The sequence below is a fragment of the Mandrillus leucophaeus genome, unplaced genomic scaffold (assembly GCF_000951045.1).
Source record: "Mandrillus leucophaeus isolate KB7577 unplaced genomic scaffold, Mleu.le_1.0 Scaffold20, whole genome shotgun sequence".
Taxonomy (NCBI): domain Eukaryota; kingdom Metazoa; phylum Chordata; class Mammalia; order Primates; family Cercopithecidae; genus Mandrillus; species Mandrillus leucophaeus.
In genome coordinates this window covers 4157542-4174762 of record NW_012102032.1, presented here as the reverse complement: position 1 = coordinate 4174762, position 17221 = coordinate 4157542, and the positions used below count along the sequence as shown (strand labels likewise).

The 17221-nt window shown below is 40.4% G+C and overlaps 1 protein-coding gene across 1 annotated transcript; it reads right to left on the bottom strand.

Moving 5' to 3' along the window:
- Positions 1-937: 937 nt before the first annotated feature.
- VEZF1 (vascular endothelial zinc finger 1) lies at positions 938-14550 on the bottom strand. The gene is made up of 6 exons (XM_011979261.1): positions 14545-14550; positions 11984-12678; positions 11156-11219; positions 9893-10076; positions 8487-8642; positions 938-4305 (listed from the first exon to the last, which is right to left on the bottom strand). Exons 1-6 carry the CDS (start codon positions 14548-14550, stop codon positions 3878-3880), a joined length of 1533 nt encoding a protein of 510 aa, XP_011834651.1. The 3' UTR covers positions 938-3877.
- Positions 14551-17221: the final 2671 nt, after the last annotated feature.

Below are 17221 nucleotides of genomic sequence, written 5' to 3'. Positions count from 1 at the left end.
GAAGTGGAAAAAGTGCAAGACTGATGGCCAAGACTATTAGGGCAGGGAGGAAAAATTGATTACTGTCCCATGAACAGATTGGACTTTTTGTCCAATGATCCTTGAGTACACTGAAGTGAAAACCTCCACTATCCCCTCTACATCCTAAACCCAGGTCTGTTCAGAGAGGACCAAACTACAGGGCCCCTTGAGATGAGTGGGGACACCTAAACAGCCAGGACTGGAATGATTAACTAGCAACTCGGTGAACTAACACTTCCCTTGTTCCCAGGACAAAAACAGCACGAAGAACACTTTCCTCCAGCTGTGTTCACTGAGTCACTAAAGGACTAAAGCAATTATCACAGGAAGTTTGGAAAGCCTCAATTCTATATAAAACAGATGTAGGTATCCAAAACTTTTTCATTGAATGAAGTGTCACATTCATCCTGATTTGCTCTCTGGTGATACCATCACTCATCATATCTCCCTTAACAGCCTCATTGAAGGCAGCAACCATGTCTTAATCAACTTTTCATGCCCCTTAGTGCCTAACAGTGTGTGGCACATTGTTGGTCCTCAGTGGACATCTAATAAATCTAGTTGAACACAAATGGGCAAGGGACTCAGCTTAACACCCCTTTCAACTAAGGAAATTGGGTCCTAGAGCATGAGAAGAACTGTTTTAAACCCATCTTCTCTTTTGGGTAGGACAGGGACCTCAACCTGCGGCCACTGCCTCCAGTCCTGGCTTCCTGGGCCTTACCCAAGTTGCTTGGGAGGGTGCACCTACCAAGGGCAGTCTGGTGCCCTTCCACCCTTCAACCAGCCTGATACTGGACCTTTCCTCTCTCCAACCCAATACTGAGATGTGCACACCTGAAAAGATAGTACTTGAAAAATTTTTCTATTATCAGAGCAAACTGATGAAGCTTCTGAGGTATTAAGCAATCCATCATAACATTTGTGACCGGTTAACTTTAATTTTCAAAATAAATCTGCAGTATTTTGCATGTTAGTAATACAGTGCTGGTATTGACAGGTAAAATCATCATCTGCTTACATAGAAACCTTCATTTAGGAGCACACCGTAGGAGGGGAATGGATACACAATAAAAAGCAAATGCAGGCCAAGCAGCAAAACCTAGAGCATAACAGGCTGGATGTCAAATTTAAGGATTATCTAATACAACTGTTTAGCTGCCAATCTGATAAAGGGGAAGCTCTTAACCAGGTTACAACCAGAAGGGAAAAACATACTCTCCCTTTTCGTAGAGCAGTGGCCGTCGTGCCTTCAACACCTGGTTGAATCAGTTCATCAACATCGAAACTCAATTCCAGTTCCAAGACACAGGAGAATTTCACCACACAACCTATTCGGTCCCCCTTTTCAGTGGCCCACCCACAACCCCCTCCTGCCATCGACTCTCTCCCTCCCAAAAGAAGACATGACGTGGCTTTATTATTGCAGACAAGCTTCTTAAGTGAATAAAGAATGCATACAAAATAGCATTTTAACTGAAGTCATACAATGAAGTCTCACTCCTGTTTATTATACAATGAATTGATAAAACAATTATTTCTAGTATATATCTTTTTTTTTTTTTTAGAACTAATACTTTCAGGGTTCTGACAACCACATTCTAGCTTAGGGGTAGGGCCCACACCTGCCCCCACTGAGGACTGCTCCCTGGACCACTGTGGAGGAAGCCTGGGCTGTCTGAATTGTGGATTATGATTGCCAGCCCATCAGAGATAACAGATCCCAGCAGGCAGAGCCAGAACCCAATTTTGGGTCTGCATGCCAGGAAATGTGGACTTCCTCCAAATGTAGCCACTGTGCCTCCCGATTCAGGCCTCAGCAGGGTCATTCTTGGGCTTTCCCTACACGAGTCCTTCCAGTAGTCCACACATAATGCTCTACATATTAAAAACAAACCATTTTTGTACTGTGGATAAGAACAGTTGTAACAAAGTCATAGCTACATATTTTTCTCTACATTTTATTGAGACAAACTAATTAAAAGGCACAAACATAGGGCATGTTTACATGGACATTATAACAAACATATACATTAAAAGTGTAGGAATGTGTTGCCTTCCTGCTAAACAGAAAGTTCCTAAGCTTTTATATATACAAAAGTTGTACAATTTAATGTCCTAAAGTACAAAAGATCATTTATAAAATTATTTTACACTAAGTACTATTTATTTTATTTTTTTTACTATGTAGTTCAACCCCCTAGAACTGTTTTGTATAATGACACACAGATACCTGTCCCTGATGTAGGAAGTCTGCCTCAGATGCAAGGTATTTTGATGCTTGAACTGACACAGTAGGGTATAAACGGAAATCATCCAGTTTGATAGTCAGTCCTGCAAACATTCTGCAAGATTAACACAACTAATTTCCATTTCTCTTAACTGCAATGATTAAAAAATGAAAAAAACCAAAAACATATTGCAACTTAAAAAAAAAATCACAGCGTCTTGGTTTAACTTTTTTTTTTTTAACACAATGCTTTAAAAACAATGTGTGGCATGATGGTGTAAAGAGTATCTGTTTCCCTAGCTTTTGGTTTCTACTTTATGTACAGAGATAAAATATCCTGCTAAGAAATAAAAAGCACATGTCTCAACGTGCACAATCATTGCTGGGTTTCTACAGGGAGTGCAGACAGCTGTCTCCCTGAAACCACCACAAAGCTGATACAAGTGTTTTCTCAAAGAAAAAAAAAAAAGTGATGTCCATATTTACAAAGTTGAACAAATCTGAGCAATACTTAAGAAACGGAAGGAGAAATTTTAAAAAAGATACACTCTGCATGTTCTGAAGGGGCATATACTACCTAGTTAGTGGTTAGAATAAAAACTGTATACAATTTAATATAAGACATAAACTCTAGTGAGCAACTAACACATCTGTCCCTGTTGTAACATCAACAGGCTCTGATTGGGAGAGAGAGGGGCATATCACATCCCAGTGCCTCCAGCGTCTTCCAATTTAAAGCAATATATTTGAACTGTTCCAAAGTACTCCTTGGCTCCTAAACAGGAGTCCCATTGGCCTCTGTTTGTTAGGAGGCTGCCTGTCCACACACTTGACTTCTCCTCTGTCAGTTGAGGCTTTTCTTAGCAAAACACAATTTGTAGATTTTTTTTAATTTTTTTTTTAAAAAGTCAACTACAATGCTATTTTCCATCGGGATTAATATGCTGAGCAATATTTACATCTCCAAATATCAGGTCACAATCCCTATTATATGTTGAAGTTAGAATGATAAATTATCATATGCTTTGCATATCAGAGCTGGTATCACCTTTCCCATAGGGAATGCTGCCTGAAATTAACATATTCCCAAAGGTAAAATGCATATTCTCTGAAATGCATTTTATTATGACAATGCATGTATTTACTCATAAAAACAATAAACACAGACAATTCTACACTAGCTCTCAATCTGTGGATTTAGAATTTCAGGTTAAAATCAGCCATCCACCTTGTATAGGGAGAAGAGTTCTGCTAGTGTTTACAATAAAGTGATTCCTTGGGATTAGAAATAGTAATGCTGTTTTTTTTTTTTTATTTTGAAGTGGGTTCTACTTATTTATGATTGGTTTTAATTCTGGCATTTCATCTTGCCAACTACTATCCTGTTTCAGCAATGTTGTCAGCTAAAAGGAATTTCTGATTAAACTAAAGTGGTCCAGTGATAAGTTACATACACACCCTACTTTGAATAATCCCAGCCAAATTGGAGGAAAATGCTACCACACTCTTATTAACTAATATAACAAAATCTCCCAATTTCATGGTTTACTTTTTGCTTTAATCAACTAAAAGTTAAGTTGCTGGTAAATATTTACTTTAACCCATATTTTGATTTTATAATACTGTTTACCAAGGCGGTGATGTAGGCAAAGCTTGGGGCAAGAAAGGCATGCTCTCTACAGGTCTCATTGCTATATTCAGAGGGGCAGCTAATGTCATAGGCGTGGGCAGATTCATTGGAGATGTGATGGTGACAGGGTGTGCTATATTCACTGGGGCAGTGACGGGGGTGGGGAGGTTGACTGGGGTAGTGAGTGTTAAAGGAGAGGTCATGGATAATGGACTGGTTATAGTTACAGGATGCCCTATGTTCATTGGGCTGGTTATGTTAACTGCACTTGAAACATTTACTGGACTTCTCATGCTCATTGCAGCTGCCACTGTGACTGGGTTTGACATAGTTCCAGACGACACAGAGGATGTTATATTGAATGGAGTAGTGAGAGTCACAGGTGTCGTAGCAGCCGTCGAGGTTTGGCACAGGTTAGCAGCTTCTAAAATAAGAAGACAAAAGGGTCTTTAGATCCTCAAAACAGTGAGCAAAATTCACAAACAGTTTCTGAATCAATTTCTTTTCATTAAAAATGTCAAACATTTAATCAAATTCCAGTTCTCTATCAAGTGGTCAACAGAACAGAGGGTCTTTCTGAGCACAAGCCTGGGGGCCAGGGATCCCAGTGTATGAATCACCTTCTGATGCTATACCTCCTGTAAGGACTTAAGCAACTTGTTTAGCCTTGCACTTTAGGTTTCAAGTTCAGATTTACTTACCTACCTCACAATGATGCTGAGAGGATCAGTTAACTTCTGCAGTGCAGGGCTAAGTGTTCTCACTACTACTTCATGCAGTTCCTCTGAGTTCTAAAAACTTTCCTGGGAAGAGCCAACCTCCAGCAGGCCAGGCTAAAGAGCTTGTTTACACAGAGCTGGGCCAATGGTTACACAATAACAGATAATCAGAAAAATCTTCTCATAAGGCACACTGTAACTAGCACAGAGAGGTGTGCATACTCAATAAGTATGTTAAAGCCTGAGACATGAAGTCACATTCTGTTTTAAAAATGCATAACTGGGGAACGATAAACAAGCTATTTTAGTATCATCTGTTTGTTTCAGTTTTAGAAATATGTTTCAGTTAAATAATCTTATTCTTTCTGGTTATGTCTCTTAACTACATTAGGAAAGAAAAAAAACACTCCTCAATAAGTTCATGTTCTCCTCACTCCCATTTCTTCTTCTGTTTCTGATGTTGATACAATCACCTATTTTATGCCTAGTATCTTTAACTCTACATATTACACATACCACCAAACATACTAAAGAGAATTAGCTAGGCAAGGAGACCCTGCAGTGAGTTAGGGGTCCCTGGTCCTTCTGACCCAACAAAACCTGAACACTTTTTTTTCTGGGACAGGGTCTCCTTCTGTTGCTCACGCTGGAGTGCAGTAGCATGATCATGGCTTACTGCAGCCACAAACCTTCAAGGCTCAAGTAATCCTCCCACTTTAGTCTACCAAGTAGCTGAGACTACAGGTGCGTACCACCATGCCCAGCTAATTTTTGTGTTTTTTGTAGAGATCGGGTTTCACCATGTTGCCCAGGCTGGTCTCCTCCTAGGCTCGAGCGATTTGTCCACCTCAGCCTCCCAAAGTGCTGGGATTAAGGTGTGAGCCAAGTCTACACACTTCTTAAAAAATACTTCCCTTCAAGGTAACACCCCCAACCCACCCCTCAACAAAATTCAGCACCAGAAAACAGCAGTAAAATGATGGGTAGGCTAGCTGTGACTTGGCTGTCAAAATGGAGAAACATACTTGAACTAACGATAGAGATCTGTATGTGATCCACAAAGATCTTATCACCGCAGGGGGACCCTTGAGTTAAGCAGCCCTTACTTGAGCAATACAATGTAACTTTGGCATACACCATTCTCCCTATCAGGGATTCCCAAACCTGGGTGATTATCAAAATCAACTATCTAGAGGACTTCAAAAAACAAAAAAGGACTCCAGGAGAATCAATAGTGAAATTTAGATAATTTAGATGCAACCTGGGAAATGTGTATTTTTAAAAAGCTTCCCAGATGATATGATCATCAATCAGGTTTGAAAACTTACGTTAGCTTATTTAGGCCTAATATTTAAAGGGATGCTGTAAATTCAAGTTTAGGTTTTCAGGTCAGGAGTCTCCTCTCCCCTAAAATGTGACATTTACTAATATGAATACAGAGGTTTCTAACATCAGTGGTCTTTTCCAGAGAGATTCACGCTATGAATGGGACTACAATAACATTTTGTTTCATGGAAGTCAGAAGATGAGCTAAACAATCAAGTCTTATTGTGCAAGCAAACTGAAATACAATACCAAATAGAGGAGTACACCAAGAGAGAGAATGAGAGAAAACCAATTCACTTTAAGGTGCTGGGAGTATTGCTGAGGATATTCTCCGCCTGCTTTCACCAAAGAATTTTTACTTTCTTATTTGCTGACCCCATTACCTCCTCCTCCGTGTTTTCTTTTTAATCTAAGTGACCTTTTACTATGACTTAAACATTTTTACTCCTTATCTAACTAAAATACCCTTCATAATATACTTTCAATGCACTATACAATTACCATAGCACTACACTTTTTCCTCCCCATTGCCAGTCCCCTCTCCCCATTCTAACACAAAAGTTGTTTTTTTTTTTTTTTTGAGATGGGGGTCTCAATCTGTTGTCCAGGCTGGAGTGCAGTGATGCAATTGTAGCTCACTGCAGCCTCAAACTCCTGGGTTCAAGCGACCTTCTCACCTTAGCTTCCTGAGTAGCGGGGACTATAGACACGCACTGTCACGTCCGGCTAAATTTTTTTTTTTTTTTTTGAGTTTTTGTAGAGACGGGGTCTTGCCATGTTGCCCAGGCTGGTCTCAAACTCCTGGCCTCAAGTGATCCTCCCACCTTGGCTTCCTGAAGTGCTGGAATTATAGGTGTGAGCCATCACACCTGGCCAAAACATTTTATTAAAATAATGACAAATCTTCAAATGGAAGCTAGGAACAAGCAGCACCTGAGGAATGGTGGAAAGCCTATATGGACTGCTGTACTCTTTTCTTCCAATGCCAGTAAATGTATGAAAAAGAAAGCTGACTGAGCCTGGTGGCTCATGCCTGTAATCCCAGCACTTCGGGAGGGCGAGACGGGCGGATCACCTGTGGTCGGGAATTTGAGACCAGACTGACCAACATGGAGAAACCCTGTCTCTACTAAAAATACAAAATTAGCTGGGCATGGTGGCATATGCCTGTAATCCCAGCTACTCGGGAGGCTGAGGCAGGAGAATCGCTTGAACCCAGGAGGTAGAAGTTGCAGTGAGCCAAGATCACGCCATTGCACTCCAGCCTGGGCAACAAGAGCGAAACTCCATCTCAAAAAAAAAAAAAGAAGAATGCTATTCCTTTTATTTTTATCCAGGTATAGGAGGTTTAGAGATCACTCTGGCCAGGTGCTGTGGCTCATGCCTGTAATCCCAGAACTTTGGGAGTCTGAGATGGGTGGATCACTTGAGATCAGGAGTTCAAGAGCAGCCTGGCCAACATGGCAAAACCCTGTCTCTAGTGAAAATACAAAAATTAGCCAGGTGTGGTGGCACACACCTGTCGTCCTGGCTACTCGGGAGGCTGAGGCACAAAGGAGGTGGAGGCTGCAGTGAGCCGAGATCACGCCACTGCACTCAAACCTGGGCAACAGAGCGACAGACTGTCTAAAAAAAAAAAAAACAGAAGGGATCACTCTGAGGGCCACGCTACATGAAGCAAAGAAGCAAAAGATGGAAGAAACTACACAGAAAAGGAATTACATACAGAGGAGCCCACAGATAGAGGATTCCTTAACATTTAACATAGTAAGACACTGCAGAGGTGGAGGAGGAAGAAGGAATTTACAAATCTGCCCTTTGGCTCATGGTACATTGACAAAATGATTCATTTGAAATGGCTGCACAATAGTCCAGAAGCCAAAGCTGTACTAGTAAGTTGAAAAGTACATTGAAAACTGATATTCCAACTGATTTGTTAGAAGATATACACGAGAGAAAAGCAAATCATTTAAAATTTTTTAAGCAATTACAGTAAAGTCCTCAGCAGCAGAAGACTAGGTATGTTAAGGCCAGCCATAGTGATGGACTGAAGGAGATTTAAGGGTGTGACCAAGAGAAAAGACATCAACACTATAGAATCTGAAACATGTAATAAATAATACAATGAAAAAGAACACTAAAGAGCAAAAATAGCACAGTTGTAAGAAAATGAACTTATGTACACACAAGGATATCCACCTCTAAAAGTGGGAATATTTTAGAAAGGTTAAAAAAAACCCCACAATGCATGGAGATTGACATCAACTTGAAAATAAAAATGCAACTCTGGGCATAGCAAAGGACCAATTTTGGCTCCAAGTTTGTAACAAAAAGTAAATCAAAAGAAAGAACATGATAGAAGTACTGAGAACTTTTAATTCCTAGTAATAACTTATCTGCCAATAACTATACTTTACCAGATATTTCCCAGCATGCACTATTTCCATGTTTCCATTAAGCTACATTTCCTAAAACTGTGGCTTCTCTACTTTGATCACTTGGCATACTAAATGAAAACACTTCTCTAGCCATATTTTCAACACTGGAAGCTGTGCCTTACCTTTCTTCCTTGCTTTAACAGCTTCTTCCCACAGTCTCAGTGTTTCTACCTGCTTTCCTGGCCAGCTTGTCACATGTTGTTGTTGTTGCTGTTGTTGTTGCTGCTGCTGCTGCTGCTGCTGCTGCTTTTGGTTACTGGTCTCTTCACTCATGCATGCTATTACAAAGACAAACCAAAAACACTGTATTTACCTGTAAAACTGTTGCCGTTTTTTTTTTCAAAATTGACTTCTCATGCTTCTGTGATCTTAACCATTTAACCTGATAGCTCTTAGTAAGTGCATCTTTTCTATTGCTGTGTCTACATTGGTCGAAATAAACAAGCACTAAAAAGTCTAGAGAATTAGCGAAAAACAATATAAAAGAGAAAAGGAATCTTTGCTATAAAAAAAAACCAAGTGTCAAAAAAAAAACCAAACCAAGTGTCTTTAAAAATGGAAGTTTGATAATATTAATATAGGACTAATCAACATTCAACAAAATATTTTTTACTTGACCACAACAATGTACACTAAAAGTGCATGTTTATAGGTCAGGTGCGGTGGCTCACGTCTGTAATCCTAGCACTTTGGGAGGCCAAGGCAGGTGGACTGTCTGACCTCAGGAGTTCGAGACTAGCCTGAGCAGCACGGTGAAATGATGTCTCTATGAAAACACAAAAAAAGTAGCTGGGAATGGCGGTGTGCGCCTGTAATCCCAGTTGCTTGGGAGGCTGAGGCAGGAGACTCGCTTGAACCTGGAAGGCAGAGGTTGCAGTGAGTCGGGATCGTGCCATTGCACTCCAGCCTGGGCAACAGTGCGAAGATTCCATCTCAAATAAAAAAAAAAAGAAGTGAATGCTTATATAGTACAACACACTAGATAACAAACCCAACATACTTACAAAGAAGCAAAAATGGATAGATATAATACACATTAAGTTTTCTTCCCCATTCTCCTGTGGCCACCTATTTTTTTGAGAATTTGATGTTTCTACTGCATAAAATACATATATAATAGAATAAAGGATTAGGAAAATGCCTTCTTCTAGTGGTTAGGGCAATCTTAAAAGAAAAATCCTGGGTAAATGCAAGTACTCTATCTTCAACTCTGAATTTAAGGCAAGCAAAACATTTAAACCTGCAAGTGGATATGATATCTCATTTCTCTACAGATTTGGGTTTGAAAAGTACGCTTACTAACACTGCTTTCACCTTAAAGGTTATTAGCAGCTTATCAATTCTGTTTGCATACATGAAAGTAAAGCATAGTTCTGACACAAATATATTCTGTCCATTGTTGCCTGTTTGCACATGTTGGCAATAGGAGGAAACATATAAACATATTAATACCTTTGATACATTATGAAAACATGCATATTTCACCAATCTGAAATATAAAAGAAATAAAATCTGAAGCACCACCTACTTTTACTGATGCCTTGTTTACATGTATTACAGTTGATACTTTGGCTCTGCCCATGAGTCTTTAAGTGGCTGGTGATGTATGCTGCACTCAGGAGCTTCCCACAGATGTTACATGATACCTTGCCTTCGTGGCGCACCATGTGTGTCCGCAGTCTGTCTTTGGTGGCAAAGGCAGCAGTGCATGTCTGCATGAGGGAGGAAAACTTTTTTTAAATATAGACTATCCTGTTCTACTCATTTTAAAGTACGTTATATTCTATGCATTACCCTATCCACATATGCAAGCTGACAACTAGTTTAATTTTAATTGCATATGTTACCTAGAATCATAATCATAATAAAACACTTGATAAATTTTAGACTCTTCCATTTTAAAGGAAGAAAATACATCAACACAAAGTAGCACAAAAAATGTAAGCCTTAGGGTAAGTTAAACCTGGGTTTAAGTTGAGCTCCACAATTTACTAAACAGCATAATGTTGAACAAGTTGGTTAACCTATCTGAAGGTTTCTTCATCTGTAAAATGGGGATAATAACACCTCTCACAAAATTACTAGTGGATTAAGAAGAGCCTGGTATACATAGCAGGCACTCACTCAATGACACTAGCTTCCTTCCTCCAATTAGATCTTTCTTAGAATTCAAATCATTTACTTAATAAAATCAGTCATTAACAAACTTAACTGAAAGGTGCACTAAAAGACTTCCAGCAACAAACTAGAATTACCAATGCCTAAAACGGTCATTTGATTTAGCAAAATTCTTAATCTTTTCATTATTATAACTGATGTCAAATAAAATCATTAACTGGAATGGATTTTTAAACAACTAGAAAGTGCTCCAATTTGGTAATAACAGACAAAAATCCAGTAAGTGATAACATTTGGGAGAAAAATTCATTATTTTCTCCTATTACAGTTAAAACATCTTCAATAATCAACCCAGAAATTAAAGCCCTTTATTCCTTTATTCATTTCAAATACACAACCACCTTTGCAAGACCGTAACGTTTTTTTCCTAACAAAAAATACTATTGCCCAAAGAAAGGGAAATATAGCTTAACAAAAACAACACACTTAAATTTTTAAATGATCTTGCTTTACAGAAACAGAGGCTGTCAGTTATATTTTATAAAACTAGAAGTCAAATGGGCCACATTTACTCAGGTCAGTGATTTTAGGACTATTCAAGACTGGTGAGATTCAACTGCTTCAGACCTTCTGGATAAGTGCTACACTAAGGATAAGTCATTTTAACTCTTACTTGGCATTTGAAGGGTCTTTCTGTTGAATGGACATGTTTTACGTGACAGCTTAAGTGGTCAGGCCTGTGAAAAAGAGAGTTTCAACAGAAGATATAATCGAACACACAGAGAAATGCTATTTATGTGATGCTTACATGCTTGGCAGATTGGGAGGGGGTGCATTTTACAGAAAGCTAGCAGAATTACCAACCTCCCTCCCCCAGTGCAAGTCTCCTTCCCTCTCTTACCATAAACAAAGTCTCAGGCCTCTACTTGTTAATTTTCTCTCCTAGTCAACATCAGATCATATTGTCTTGATTCTTTACAATCACAAAATACCTGAAGTTTTACTCTTAACACCTGCCAGAAACAGCTACCACTATACTAACTCTAAAAACTTTAAAAAAAGAAAATTAGTGAAATGTTGGTGCTTTCAGAAAAACGAAAAAACAGTCTAAAAGTTTAATTAAGAGCATCCAAGGTCATACCAACTTCCAAGAAATGTTACTTTAATTTGCACAGTGACCCTCATGTCTAGTGCCTCAACTGAACTGAAAACTGGTGGTTTTGCAGTGGTAAGTATTCATGTTCCAAATGAAAGCCTGAGTCCACCGAGGCACTTGTTAAGTGAAAAAAACAGGTTAATCACTATGTCACCACTTGTCAATCACACCAAACTGGGGTTAGACCTGAAGGTGTTAATACTTCTTTATCTATCACCAATCTCCTCTAATAACACAGGTCTGTCCACATCTGTTCTCACATAAAAATTCTAGATCACATGGAGACAAAACTGACGTACACTGATACCATAATGAAACAAAGCAAAGCAAAGCAAAATGCAGTACCTTGAGAAGCCTTTCCCACAAACACTGCAAGTATAGGGTTTGGTGATGCCTCCTTCATGAGACCGCACATGGTAAGTCATCCGGTCCTTCCTCTTGAAGCGCTGATTACAAATAGGACACTCGAAGGGCTTCTCATCTGAATGGGAGAGCTTGTGCCGATTGAGATGGTACACATCTCGGAAGGCCTTCCCACACATCTCACAAGCATGGTTCTTCTTGACAGGCTTACTGGGTTTCTTGACAGATTGGGTCACCGGCATAGCTGTGGTGCTGGCACTGCTACTGGGGTTGGTGCCCGAGGAAGATGTAGTGACTGTTGACAAGATGCCTGCAATGGTCGAGACCAACGAAGTTCGGCTGCTGTCCCCAGCGATGGTAGAAATAAGGGGAACCACCGTGGTGGGGGTTTTCTTTGGCCGGGACACCAACTTGATCCCTGTGTGGCAGGATTCGTGGCGCCTCAGGTGATAGCTGTCCCTGAAAGCTTTACTGCAGTAAGTGCACACAAATGAAGTTTTGGGTTTTTCTTTTTTAATCCCAATGGCATCCTTTAATGTTTCTGGTGCACCCTGAGGTTTCTGAGTTATTGGTATTGGAAGCAAGGGTTTCTGATCAGGGGGCTCCACAGCAGAGCTCAGGAGGGGCAGCAAACTGTTCTGTGCTGCCTGCTGTTGGTGATGGGAAGCTTCATGGGCCTAAAACCAAACATTTACACTTCAGAAACTCAGCCTCTCACAAAGGCCTTCGAAATTCAACATGCTCCAGACAACAGAGACTAGAAGAAACAGTCAAAGAACCTATCAGCTACTCTGCAGTGGTAATCCAGCAACCACCTAGTTACTCTAAGAGCTCACAATACAAAGCATTGAAAAATCACTGTGCAGACACAAAACTTTTGCAACTAAGTTGCTGACAGTGATCTTGCTTTTAAACAGCTGACTAAACTACACACTATCCTGGTTCATAAGGGACAGACCAGCTGATGAAATCAGTTTGCATTAGCCTGTCAGTGCTGAAACCAAGTTTAAATAACATATTAAAAAAAAAAAAAACACTCCAGATTTAAGTATTTAATAGTACCTTACTGCAGCAACACACACATACACACTCACGTACACACAATAACATAATCATCTATTTGTCTATCACCCAGAAGAAAAGCATCATGTCTATCAGAAAACTCAGATTGAGGAAGGGGCTGTTGCTAAGTGATGAAAGAAATCTAGTTCTCTAAACACATTTGCTAGTTGTTAACTTTAAGTTTTCACTTGACTACTAAAAGGTTTAGTTGAAACAAAATCTGCTATTAAGCAACCTGGAAGGCATCTGTGAAGGTAGCCCATAGCAAAACACCTGTCAGTTGTTTCTCAGATTATTTAATTGTATACTGAAGTCTGCATCTTTCAGCAACAATAGCTGTTCAAATCCCAAACTCTCAAAGACAGACTAATGAGAAAAACAAACTATAAACACTTATATTCCTTTCATATTTATCTTCTTCCAGCAGTTGTAGGTTTCAATAAAGTATTAGACATTTGCTGTTATGATGTGCTTCTCCACTCCCAAAACTGGAGGCTGCACACTGTAAATTCTTTTGGCTGCACTGAAACCAAAATTTCACCATGGATCAGGTTCTTGGCATTTATGAGTAGTTCCTCTCTTGGTTCTGATACTTTCAAAATTCTCCATACTGATAAACATTTAGGAAATGATGGAAAAAATTCCTGAAATAGTTCTTCCTAATATGTTGTTCTTTACCAACATTATTTTTGAAACTCTTGACAGTGAGCCCAAGCCCCTATGCTTTGAGTTTTGTAATCCTAATAGGATGCATGCACTCAAGAGGAGTTTCAAATATTTTAAGCATACAATGTCCTACTAGGGGCCCATCCCATCATCTTAGACACTTTAGACAGTTATTTACCCTTCTTACTCTATAACCACAAGTCCCACAGCTAACTTGATTAAGGATGAAAAAACAAGGAGAAACGCACACACTCACTCACAGCTCCTCCTCTGATGGGTAAGAACATCTACCACACGTTGCTCTATGTTTACTTGGTGGCAGCATAACAGTTAAGCCTGGAACTCGTCTCCCCCAAATGATTAGGAGGTGTAGTATCCAGAGTGCTCAGTTTCAATTTAATAATTTTGATGTAATCACCCTTTGAGTCCTGGAAGCATTCTCAGAAATTATGTGGTTACTTATGAGTCTCTTTCTGGACTTACTGCTCCTAGCAAATTACAGTCCGCTTTTAATCTAATTTGTGAAGCTCCTGTAAATGCAAGGGTCTATCAACCCAGGTGACATCAGTAGGAACTTACAGAATTTGGACTCCAGTTGTAATCCCTTTTCCAACCTGGCTGTAGGATACTCAAGTTTCCATACAGTATACAAATAGTTAATAGCTGAAGATAGCTGAAGATATACAATTTCAAAGGCTAACAGATCAGATAATAGGGAATGCAGATCTTCTGGACAAAGTTCAGACTTATAGCATTTAGAGGCATTTTTCAACTCTAAACAACCATTAGTACGATGGAGTACTAAAAGCACTTACTGCCATTTTACCAATTCAGATGTCTGTGGCAACATAAAGTATTTTTACAGCATTGCTGAAGCTCACTCTCACACGAGGGTCACACCAGGTCCCTGCTTCTTGGGTGAAATGCTGTAGAACCACTACAGGAATCACTCTCTGAGGATTCCTAGGATCCCCACACTTCTATATGAAGCCTTCTAAGGGGGAACTGGGTTTTCCCAACTTGTTCTCTGGGGGAGAGACAGAGTAAAATAACAACCACAGCCAGCCTTCAGTGAAGTGATTTATTTTAAAAATATAACTTCTGGGTAGGCTTTTATTTGACTAGCATTATCAAACTAAAGTTTTAATTTTATATCCCATCTCTTTCAACTGCAAGGCTTTTTAACCTTGCCCAAGCTTTCCTTTTCCTGGGGCTGGCAAGAAACAAAACAGAAATGTTATTTCATCACCCAGGGTAGTAGGATATGGCACCATGAAATCTCCAGTGCCAGAGGGTAAAAGATTTTGTACTGAACAAATTAACATCGGTGAGTCATATCTTGAATGTCCTGTTAGAAGAATCATCCATCAAACATTTTAATAGCTATAGCTTTCACTTTCCACCAAGTTATCTGGAAAGCAAGCAGGTATTAAATTCTTTTAAAATATAAATTCAACAGGATGCTCCAGGAAACAAACAAGATAACTTAACTCCATATCCCCAGTGAAAATTACTTAAAACCAGTACTGATTAAGTCTATTCATACCTTTCCATAGAAAAGACTGAAATATTCTCTTTACCCATTCAACTGCTCTCGGCTCTAAATTTTAAGTTTTCCAACAAATTTCACTGCACACATTGCCAAGCCCAGGATCAAATATTTGTTTTCACACTTCTCCATCAGGTGGAAAAAAAGATTTTAATAGCTGAAAAAAATTAAATAATATAAAATCCAATTAAAAAGTTGATCAATAAACGCTTGGCATTTGTTTTATCCAGGGGAAAAAATAATTTTTAAAAAGTATTTCAAAAGATTTTTCAACCAGCTTTCCAAAGATGCGTTATGGGTTTTTCCTTTACATGAAGAACTCTTTTTTTTTTTTTTTTTTCAATCTGTATAGACACCATGCTTAATATGGTTTTTAATCACATAAGAAAAACACTTCAGTGGCCCATCAATCCCATATTTTAAAATGACTATTTGAGCTTTTTTCTGGGGAAAAGTATGTGCCACCTTTACACCAACCTGGATGCATGCTAGTTATATATCATTTCTTTTCCAATGCATTTTCAAGTTGGTTTATCACATTATTAGCAAGCTCATCAAAGTACAATAAAACAACACTGACCAGAATGAGAAAAGGGGGAAGTTCATGAATTCCATAATGTTGGGTATTTTCAATTTTAAGAAGCCCAAATATATTTTCGTAACTACTTAAAGATCAAATTGCCCACATGTGAAAAAATACGTCTTAAAACAAAAGGCCAGTCTACACAATAGGTAATTTCTGAGTTATCCAAATCCCTACATTAACTCCACTAGGATGAATCCAGTGGCTGGGAGAATAATTTTTTGAAAATTCTGCATCCGTTCCTGTTAGTTCCAAAAGGTATCAAGCGCCCCAGCTACGCGTTTGGGATTTCACCAAGTATTCAAAGGAAAATAACTCAGAGAGGCGGGAAGAACGCACTTAAAAGTGACGAGCTTCCTAACCTCCTCCAGTTCCGAAGTTTCCTCGTGAGCTCATCGCTACTGCCCACTAAATGCTTCGTTTGCAAATAGAAAGGAGTAGGAAAAAAATAAGTTCCAGCCTAGATCTGCCAAAGAGGGGTCCCCCATCTAAAGTGGGCGGGCAAGAGAATTGCCAAAACAGATCGGCTACAGTCACTTTCAAGTTTCTTGCAAAAAAGCGAAGACCAACATCCCAGAGAGTGACTCATCTGGGGGCTTTGTAAGCGGACTTTGTTTGCTCTCTCCACTTGGAGGAAACGTTCGAGGTGGGCCGAGAAAGAAAAGCGCTTCGGGAGAAGGTCGGGCCTCCAAGAGTCCCGGCCCCCACCGCTCCCCCCGCCCTGGGCCGGCCCGGCTGGGGGATTCCCCGGGCTCAATGGGACGGCGGGAGAGCTGGACAGAGGGAGAAGGTGTCAGCTGCCAAGGCTCGGCTGAGGCTTGGGAAAGAAAAAATGTAAATCCAGTGAAAAAGTTTGGGGAGGGGATACACACTCACAACATCCGCCCCCCCCAACTGGGTAAACACGAGAGGGGTGGTGGCGGTGAGGGGGAGTGGCGGGGAACATAGGGATACCCGCTATTCGCGGGGACACGAGAGGGGGTCAGAAAGTCAACACAGGCACGCACACACACAAAAAGAAGAGGGAGGTGAAAAGAGAACAAGCGAAAGATGGATGAAGTGGCGGGAGGGGACTCAGAGCAGGACCTGGCGACCTCCTCACCCCACCGTGCCGGACCGGGCCGGCACGCAGTGGCCCAGCAGCCCGCGCTATCCAGCGGCCCGGCGCCCTCCTTTCTCTGGGCCGCGGGGTGGTGACAGCGACCGGCCTCCTCCCTTCCCCTTCAGGGCGGGAGGGAAGGGTGTGTGTGAGTGTGTGTGTGTGCGTGTGTGTGCTGGGGGGCCCCCGGGTTCACCCCGAGGCCTGCTCTCTCCCCCGCACCCCGTGAGGCCGCCTCCTTTCACCTCAGCAGCCCCGCTC

Bases quoted from the DNA above. Each gene is read 5' to 3' on its own strand.
- VEZF1 (XM_011979261.1), bottom strand. The intron at 11,220-11,983 runs GTACTGCATTTT...TCTTTTTCACAG, and splicing joins TGTGGGAAAGGCTTCTCAAG to GCCTGACCACTTAAGCTGTC. The intron at 4,306-8,486 runs GTAAGGCACAGC...TTCTTATTTTAG, and splicing joins TGTTAAAGCAAGGAAGAAAG to AAGCTGCTAACCTGTGCCAA.